A 10,000-nucleotide genomic window follows, 5' to 3' on the forward strand; every position below is an offset into this window, starting at 1 on the left:
AATGTTTACAAAAAAAGACTTAAGTCGGCATTAAAATGCAAAATGAGGCGCTGAAGTCAAAAAGGTCAGGGAGGAGAAAGAAAAAAGGGACGGAGGAAGCCGGGGACGGGGCGGGAGCGGGAACAAAGAAGGGGGAAAAGGGCGAAGGGGGGCGAAAGACGGGGGAGGAAGGCGGGGAAAAGAGGGGAAGAAGAGGGGGGGGAAGGGGGCGGGAAAGGAGAAACGAAAGGAAACAACGAACGAACGAACGAACGAACGAACGAACGAAACGAACGAACGAAACGAACGAACGAACGAACGAACGACGAACGAACGAAGAACGAACGAACGAACGAACGAACGAAGAACGAACGAACGAAGAACGAACGAACGAACGAACGAAGAACGAACGAACTAACTAACGAACTAACGAAACGAACGAACGTAAACTAACGAACGAACTAACTAACGAACGAACGAACGAACGAACGAACTAACGAACGAACGAAACGAACTAACTAACGAACTAACGAAACTAACTAACTAACGAACTAACGAACGAAAACTAACGAACTAAAACTAACTAACTAACAACGAACTAACTAACTACTAACTAACTAACTAACTAACTAACTAACTAACTAACTAACTACTAACACTAACTAACTAACAACTAACTAACTAACTAACTAACTAACTAACTAACTAACTAACACAGAAATTGATCTTGCCACTATTAGGCCCTGGTGGTAGACTTATCGGGACATATTGTCCGATCGTAGGTTACTAATATTGCAAAGAACACCGATAAAGATATTTAGGTTGGTCCTTCAATCAAATTAATTCAAACAAGTGTCACTATTGAATCCAATTAAAAAAGTCATTAAAGGGTAAATAATTCCTGGTAAATCACCTAGAATAACTCACCTTGTCCAAGTTCAGTGATTAATTCAGAAATTTCTTCATCACACACATTAAAGTGGGAAAAGCCACTGCATGCCAATTTGTCATTTTTAATTTCAATATAATTACCACCGATATTTGAATCAAAATGCGTCAGGTTGTAGTAAAAATTAATTTCAAAATTCTAGAAAATACCAAAGAGTTTTAATCTGGAAATCCCCTTCTTTCGCATATCGTAAGAAATCTATTAACATGCACAAATATAATATCGAATCATGTTTTAAAAGAAACGTATAAACTTAACACTTACTAATGACTCATCTTTGATTAGTTTTCCGCACAATTTTATGAAATTCCTTTAATTATTTAATAACGCAACGTGGGAAAATTAAACCGCAGATAAAGAAAAATTAAAGGGAAATAACGTCATTTTTTTTGAAAATGAGTTAGAATAGAAAAATGTTAAAGCTTAATAAAACTAATAGAAAAACCGCAAATAGCAAATATAGCAACAAAGAACCAAATATAATTAATAAAAAATATATAATTGTTGTTGGTGTTGACTTATCAAAATTTGATTGTTGTATCCAATATACTATACTACTACACGACGACCTTCACACATTTATTTCAAACTTGGCGACAAATTAACAAAAAAATTCAAAATGCAAAGAACAAAACGAACAAATGGAACACTACGTGAAATTTTTGAAAATTTAATGAATAAATATTTGTTAACAATTCGAAACCCTCTTCACTGTGGGTCAAACAAGCAATAAAACAAAATAAAATGTGAAATTAAATTCTAAAAACCGACATGACGAACAGACATTATTCTGCCATAATTAAAACGTCAATGCTTTTCAATATGAACAAATATGCTACATAAATAGTTACGTGTCATGACACGTAACGTATCATACACATACTTGTCACAAACGATCTTGATGATACATTTTTGTTTAGAAACCAAAAACAAAAACAAAAAAACTGCTTAATCGAAAGTTGAGGTGACTAATCTAAATATAAAATAAACAAGTAGTCAGTCAGTCGTCTGTCGTACCCGTAAGTAAGAATTAAGTTAACAAATCTAGAAGTCATACACGCTCGTAATTACCATTAAACAATTAAAGGCCGTCATCGTCATAAATGTATGTACAACAAACACATCAGACAATCAACAGTTGACGGCTTCTGTTTAAATTATAATAAATCACGCATTCAGTATCTTTTTATTTAAATATTTATAACGAAAACAAATATTTTTTTCTAACTAAACTCGTATGTTGTTGCTTTTTTTTAGAAGTGGAGTCATCAGAATTTAAATAATTTAGAAATCATTGGCGACGGTAAATGAATGATTAAGTTGTGATTTCGGGATTGATTGGAAGGTTGCAAAAAGCATTGAGTTGAGAGTTTAATATAGAATTCAAAATGGTGTTTTAGATATTGGAGTTATGGCAATATTCGAGAACTTAAATATTGTATAGTAAAAAGGACTAGCTGAAATGACAAGAGTATATTAAAATACTCCTTTTATAAAACTGACCTGTACGGTTATTGATACATATGCATGTATGTGAATATTTTTACCTAAAGTTTGTAAACCCCCGGTTTTCGACATGTATTTGAGACTATATAATAGCGCGAAGTCATCTTCATTTATAATACTTATTATGCCTCTGAAGGTCCAATCTATCGATTTCGGAATAATCTCTGTTATATTCTGTGCCTTTATTCAGAAGCATCCAAAGTTTGAAACAACAATAAGAACGAAACTAAATGCTGTTTTAGTACTATAATTCCGATTTTTTTACTAAAAATCTGATTTATTACAAACAATATATAGAGAGACTATATTCATAGTTGCTATATCTCATTTTCATGGCTAAATATTAATATTTGAAAGTTTCTCTATGTTAAAAAAAGAAATATTTCTGAATTCAAACTCTATCTTTTCCAAAAAATAGCTTTAAACTCCGTTATTTTAAATAATTTTCTGTTGCAAAACAAGTTTTCATCTTAATTTTGACATTCTGAACAGAAATCCTTTAAATCGGCAAATTGGTATTCAAGATATCGCCCATTACGAAACTAATTAGTTTAATTTTATTATCGTTTTCAACTCTTTGATTTTTTGTTAAAACTTCCGAATTTGTTTAATGATTCAAATTTTCATTAAAATTCGATCTTTCAATTAAAATTTAAAAAAATTCGACTTTATACAGAATTCCCATTCCATATCAATTAAAAAAAACAAATTTTAATTAAAAATCCAATTTCCTGAAAAAAATATTTCCAATATAAAAATTACTCTAGAATCTGATTCGTATATAATACTGAAAATCCGAATTTTTTATTAAAAACTCCAATTGTCTAGTAATTCTAAACTGTGTTGAAATTCCCAGAATGTTGTTTGATATATATAAGTACGATTATAGCGTTCTAATTTTCACTCCTGAAGATGTTAGGTTTCATTTTGAAGTTTATGAAATAAATGATAAAGGAGGTCACGCCGCATATTTTGATCTCATTATAATAGGGACCAAAAAAACGAATATCTCCCGAAAAACTCCCTTTAATCGCTATCACGTTTTATTATTTGACATATCAGTCTACCTTTTGACATATCAATCTACCTTTTGTCAATAGATTTGACATATCTTTTTCTTATTCCTGATCAAGAAAAATGATACGTAATTTTCTGTATAGAAATGATGGCCACTCTGATTCGATATCGAACCAGAAATGTACTTACTACCTTTGAGATTAAGTTAGCTATCGAAATATGTCTTCTATACAATCACAATCTTATTTAATCACGTATGCGGTGATTGGGATCCAAATCTTTATGACCAATATAAATCGTTAAAGATCAAATTCACGATCCTATTGTTTGACAGTGATATCAAGAAAGATTATGAAGAAGTAACAAAGTTTTTACAAAGGAGTTACAAAATGGACCAATATTACTTAGGAGTGAACTTCCTATAAACGATCATATATCGCATTGACCAAAGTTCAAACTAGAGAAGACTTTGATCATAAGAAAATAGCCACGAAAACAAACAGAATAATGTATGAACACAATGAAAACGAGTCTATATCCTATCATTCTCTCTATGAAAAAAGTTTAGTTCCAGGGAAAATATGGAACAATTTGCCAATGTTTTAAATAATTCAAAAATTTTCTTAAATTATTGGAAATATTGATTAGATTGCTAAAGTCAAGTGTAGCGAAGATTTGAAATCTTGATACTCTTTTTTGTCAATGATCAATGTTGAAGGGGGGTTTCCAATAACTATCTCGAGTTCTTTGTAATATTTCTTAAATTATTGTAAATATTAGATTGTTAAAGACAAGTGTCAAAGATTTAAGATGGCGTTACTATTTTGCCGTTACAAAGAAGAATATATATATTCCAAACGGGCCATGTTTAAGGGGGTTTTTTCAATAAATAAATAATAAAATCTGTAACATTTGCCAAGAATTCAAAGAAATAGCTAAATATAGTATAATGATGATGTACATATGAAGTATGGTAAACTTTATTAAAATGTAAATGGATTATGAAAAAAGGTATTTTATTAATATTCCGGAGAAAGGTAAAGGTTAACATCCCCCTCAAGAAATTAACAATATTAAATATTTTATATAAAAGCTATAAACCATAAAGCATAAAACATTCGCTTGGGAAATACAACCGACAAAGTCTAAAGTTCACAAGTGTTTTTTTTTCGACGTCACAAGTGTATCTGTGAAACGGAAGTTGGTTGGAGGATTTTATGACTTCTGACAACACATAAAACGACTCTTTGTCTACTCATCCGGTTCGGCTATTGATGATTATACGAACAAAATGGTTTTCATAAAGTTATTGACTTCTCCAAAATTAATAAATCCCAACAACTACGAAAACAAACAACAAAAAAAGATTATCAAAATGTACAATAAAAAGTGTTTACAAAAAAAGTTTTGAAAATGATTAGTTTAGCCTCGTGTGCGCCGACTAATGGTGGTAACAAGTTGGGTGTATTTTGTTGTTGTTGTTGCACTAGCCTAAGTGCCTGTATTATTTGTATTTGACGACGTCTATGAAGTCTTTATTGTGTTATCGCCAGTTTTTTATTTTTCATTTCTGATAATAGTAATAATAGTAAAATAAACCAATTCAAAGTTTATTGCTAAGGGGGCATACATTATTTTTTTTACTTGCTATAGCTGTTGTTGTTTGTATGTAGAGTTTAGGGGTCTGAAGTAGTCACGTTCGCTTTGTATGAATCACACACAGAGAGATGAGTTCAAAACCTTATAAATTGTACTATTATTATGTTGGGAGGTACAACACTTTAATACCCATAAAAAAACTGCTGTTGGAGATATCTCTTTATAAATAAGTATGTAGTAAGTATGTGGGTTTTAAGATGTGATTACTCCAGATAATGTTTGTCATAGGATTAGAAGAGAAATTATCTATTAATTTATCACTACTAATAAATAATATTCTCCACAACTATTATCACCCTTACAACAGCAATGTAAGGCCAAACGACCGACTAACAGTTTACAAATACAACAATTTAGAATATTTGACGACCCCTCGTTTGTTTGATTTGATTTTTGAGTAGTTATTTGTTGTTGCTGTAGAGTAGAGTGTAGTGAGTACTGCATGCGAATTGGGAAGTACAAACATATGTAGGAGTGTGTGTGTGTGTGCTTGCATGTCTGTCTGTCTTGTCATCCATCCGTCCGTCCCTTTGCTTGTATTTTACAGTTTACTAAGGTGCTTAGGTAACCAGGTAGCCAGCAGCTAACATCAAACAAAACAACAGTAACAAACACATGTGTGAGAGAGTGTGTATATGTTAGACACCGTCGCATATATGCTCGTATGTCGGCATTTGTGTGGTATTTTTAATATGGTCGTGTGGCTTTTTGCTAGTATTCGTTGCGTCTCGTTAAAACGATTTACCCGAGGAACCTGTCGATCAATCGTCAGTCGTCTGCTACAAGCCAAACGATAAAGAACTCTTACGTCTCTACTCACATACTCTCTACATCCATTGCGCCCTCTATATAGTATTTTTAAAACCTGGTGTATAAATTTCTTAAATCACACGGGATTTTTTTTTGGTGTGTCGGTATTATTTTTGCACATCCGTTAACTACAACTATCTGCAATCTCTCTCTATCTCGCTCTCCAACAACGTCAGCTGTGAGCAGCAGAAAATTTAACCTACTCACTAAACATTTATTACACTCATACTAAAATTGAATGGTTTATTAAAGACTTTTTATCAAGCTGCTTATAGAACACTTGTTTCATACGCTCGTTGATCGTTGAAGAAGCAACACACGCTGAAAATTAACAACGGAACGGTTTTAAGAGAATTATAAAAAAATTTTAGAAAAAGACAAATTTTTAAAAAAAGATTTAAACGTGAAATTACGTTAAACTTAAACGGAAATAAACAAAACAAACAAATAACTAAACAAATAAACTCAAACAAAGTGAAGTGTGATTACAAACAAATTATTAAGAAATTTATAAAAAAAAACTTATTAAAAAAACCAAATAAATAAAACAAAAAAGTGTTTTATAAATTTTTATTAAAAAAACTAAAACATCCCACAAAAAATTAAATAAAATGGTTACCGGTGTTTGTGGACCCACAATGACAGCCAATGTAATTGGAGCACCTATTTCACATCCTCCCAAGGAGACACCTGCTAAAAGCGATCGTCGTGTAAGTATTTTAAAAAGAAAACAAAAATGGTCAACTCCAACTTAATTAGTTAGTTAATGACAAGAAATTCTTAATACAAGTTAATAGCACCCCCACAGCTTGCCATTAAGTTTACAAAATCAAACAACACCAAATGTGGCGTCTGTGGTGGCTGTAACTTGTATCCGCTTAAGAGTTTCGCATTTTGGAACATCTGTGGGTAGTTAGTTTTCCCCCACAAGCCAGCCAGCCGCAGTCATACAAGGCAATATCACATCACAATAATAATTTTTTTTTGAAAACTCAAATCAACTAAATATAATAAATGATTTAATGAATGAATGAATATGATCTTATAGTGAAGTGAGTGAGTGGCGGCTGTGTGTAAGTGGTTGAACCCAAAATTGGCTAAAACTGCGGCGGCAGTAATAGCGGCCAACGCACTTCCACAAAAAAAAGTAAAACAACTTTTTGTTTGTTTTAAGTTTTTAATCAAACGTTTTTGGCGTCATTCTGATGTGTGGGGCAGCACCACTGCCATAAAAAGTAGTAAATGAAGCGTGTGTGCTTTTTGTTAAACCCCAACATCAAACAGTTGATTCATACTTAAAACTACATTCATTCATTCATTCATTATTTTATTAAGCCAAACAAACGTCCACAATATTTAGCCAACGCATTCCATGACAATTTAGTTTAAATGTAATTGGTTCATATTTTTGGTCATAAAATACTACGCGCCAAGTTTATATTTCTGATGACTTCACTTTTATTATTTTGGCATATGCATGCCAAGAAGATCAACAAAAAAAAAAAAAAAACCTACTCATTATTTTCTTTCTGAATTTATTTTTATTTTTTTCTACAAATAATAACGAGGCGCACAAAATCTCCCTATATGGTTGCCTTAAAATATTGCCAAAAAAAAATTTAACAAAAATTTGTTTTTGGCAACCAACGACCTTGTTCTTTTCATAAGAACCTTTTCGTTTTTTTTTTTTTTTTTTTTTTTTGTGAAATTTCAAATGTCTAATGCTGCTAAATCACATGCCGCTATTTGTGTAATATCTTTTTTTAAAATGGACCACATAGTTATATTGGCTATTTCTTTTGTTGTTGTTGAAATCACACGGCGTTTTGCTATTTATAAATTTTTGCTAAAACATTCAATGTACAAAAATATCGCACGCGATCAACAAATTTTCATATTGGCCCCGAGCCATAATTGTTTTGCTTACCAATTAAAGAGCGATCGTTTGGTTATTTAGCGTGTGCCGCCGTCGTCCTCGTTGTATACCGTTTTGCCATTAAGCACCCTCATTCGAACAATTGAAAACCCACCGCCCCTCTCTACCACTTCAACACACCCCCCTCCCTCCTTAACAGCAAACGATTTTAGAATTTATTTAAAAACAAAAATATAATTTGTAGCATCACCTTTGAGTTATTTTTATACGAAAGACACAAGAAATAATGCTTTCAATGTGTGTATGCGTGTGATGCTTAATTTAGCCGTTTTTTTAGTTGTTTCGACCAAAATATTTTTACACTAAACAAAAAAAAAAAAAAAAAAACACACACGCACGCATTTTGTTACTTGTTGATGACGCCAAATATTTTGGTGATGTGTGCGTCTTACAAAACTTATCGCCTGGTATGAGGTCAATTAGATTTCTTATTTTTGAAAATATGACTAAATATATTTGAGATATTTTTATATTTTTATTAAAAACTAAATTTAAACAAAATATTAATTTATTGTTTTTTTTCTATCTATTTACAGTCTAACAAACCTATTATGGAAAAAAGACGACGTGCCCGCATTAACAATTGTTTAAATGAATTGAAAACCTTAATCTTGGATGCCACCAAAAAAGACGTAAGTATTTTTTTTTATCAAATTAAAACATTTTTAAAAATTAAAAAAAAAATCAAAATCTCAAAACCTTTTTTATAAAACCCGTAACTAATAATTTATTTCTTGTTTCTTCTCTTTTTAGCCTGCTCGTCATTCCAAATTGGAAAAAGCTGATATCTTGGAAAAGACCGTTAAACATTTGCAAGAATTGCAACGTCAACAGGCCGCCATGCAACAGGCTGCCGATCCCAAAGTCATTAACAAATTCAAGGCTGGTTTTGCCGACTGTGCCAATGAAGTCAGCCGTTTCCCTGGTCTAGAGCCTGCCGTCAAACGCCGTCTCTTGCAGCACTTACAGAACTGCATTAATGGTGTCAAAACCGAATTGCATCATCATCAACGTCAAGCTAATGCCGCCTCAATGTCTGTACAACAATTACATGGACAAATCTTGCCCTCACCCCCCTCCTCACCCGAACAGGATCATCATCATGTTCAGCAACAACATCAATACATCATGAGCTCTCAGATACAACAAACTCCTCATGGTTACTTCCTGCCCAATGGTTTGCAAGTCATACCCACCAAATTGGCTAATGGCACCATTGCTTTGGTATTGCCTCAACAACAACAACAACCCCAAGCCAATATGAATGGTGTTCAACATCCACCCATGCTGGTGCCCATTCCCTCTCGTACTGCCTCCACCGGCTCTGCGTCATCTCACAGCTCCTACGAGCAATCCTACTCCAGCAACTCAGCCATGCTGCACTTTGCACCTCCCAGTCCAGCCAACTCTCATGAAGCCATGGATTACAAACCCTCAGTAATACATCATGCCCCCGCTCTACAGCAACACAACAATCCACAGCCTTTGGCTTTGGTTACCAAAAAACAAATCAAAGAAGAAGAACAACCATGGCGTCCCTGGTGAGAGGTGTGTGTGGTGATGTTAATGGAAGTTAACGTTTGCTTAGAACCAAAGTGTTTGTAGAGGACACCAAGACTTCTTCTCAACTCACTCTCCCACTCGCTGCATAACGGAAATGACTGGCATAATGGCTGATCATGAGAAATCATGCATGAGGGTCGCCACAACCATGGTCATTTTGGGGCAGTCTAACAAAAAAAAAAACGTCATCAAGGTAAACATGACAGGCGTGCTCAACACAACAGAAACTTGTAAAGAACTGGAAAAAAACACGCCGCTCTTACATACACTTACACGCACTCTTTCAAAAAAAAAAAAAAAACTACAAAGGCAAAAATTTTTTTATAAAAAAGCCTAAAAAAACAAAAGAAAAGTTTTTACTCTTCATTGTCTCTCACACGTACATCCACACTTAAGCATTTTCGCTAAAAGGGAAAATGTTGAAAATCATAAGTTCATGTTCTCAACAAACAACAACCCAGCAAGTGAGCTCTTAACTTACAACAAAAGTCTCTTTACTATACCCCCTTAAGAGTGTATATTGCTAAAATAGAGATTTAAAAGCAGTTTGTTTCCAACGGAATATACACTCTGCCGCCACT

The 10,000-nt window shown here is 33.2% G+C and overlaps 2 protein-coding genes across 2 annotated transcripts in view; one reads left to right on the plus strand and one right to left on the minus strand.

Moving 5' to 3' along the window:
- The first annotated feature begins 5,884 nt into the window (after nucleotides 1-5,884).
- Nucleotides 5,885-9,779, plus strand: LOC119615627 (protein hairy-like). The gene is made up of 3 exons (XM_037971635.1): nucleotides 5,885-6,630; nucleotides 8,393-8,488; nucleotides 8,610-9,779. The coding sequence occupies exons 1-3, from the start codon at nucleotides 6,532-6,534 to the stop codon at nucleotides 9,399-9,401; spliced, it is 987 nt and encodes a 328-aa protein (XP_037827563.1). The 5' UTR covers nucleotides 5,885-6,531; the 3' UTR covers nucleotides 9,402-9,779.
- LOC119615626 overlaps nucleotides 9,776-10,000 on the minus strand; it is a 3,213-nt gene continuing 2,988 nt past the window's right edge. The window contains exon 3 of the mRNA XM_037971634.1: nucleotides 9,776-9,823. Within this exon, the coding sequence (XP_037827562.1) occupies nucleotides 9,776-9,823 (48 nt within the window). The remainder of the gene's footprint in view (nucleotides 9,824-10,000) is intronic.

The sequence above is a fragment of the Lucilia sericata genome, unplaced genomic scaffold, assembly GCF_015586225.1.
Source record: "Lucilia sericata isolate MDLA Ls3-8-SP2 unplaced genomic scaffold, ASM1558622v1 Contig006378F_arrow, whole genome shotgun sequence".
NCBI classification, from domain to species: domain Eukaryota; kingdom Metazoa; phylum Arthropoda; class Insecta; order Diptera; family Calliphoridae; genus Lucilia; species Lucilia sericata.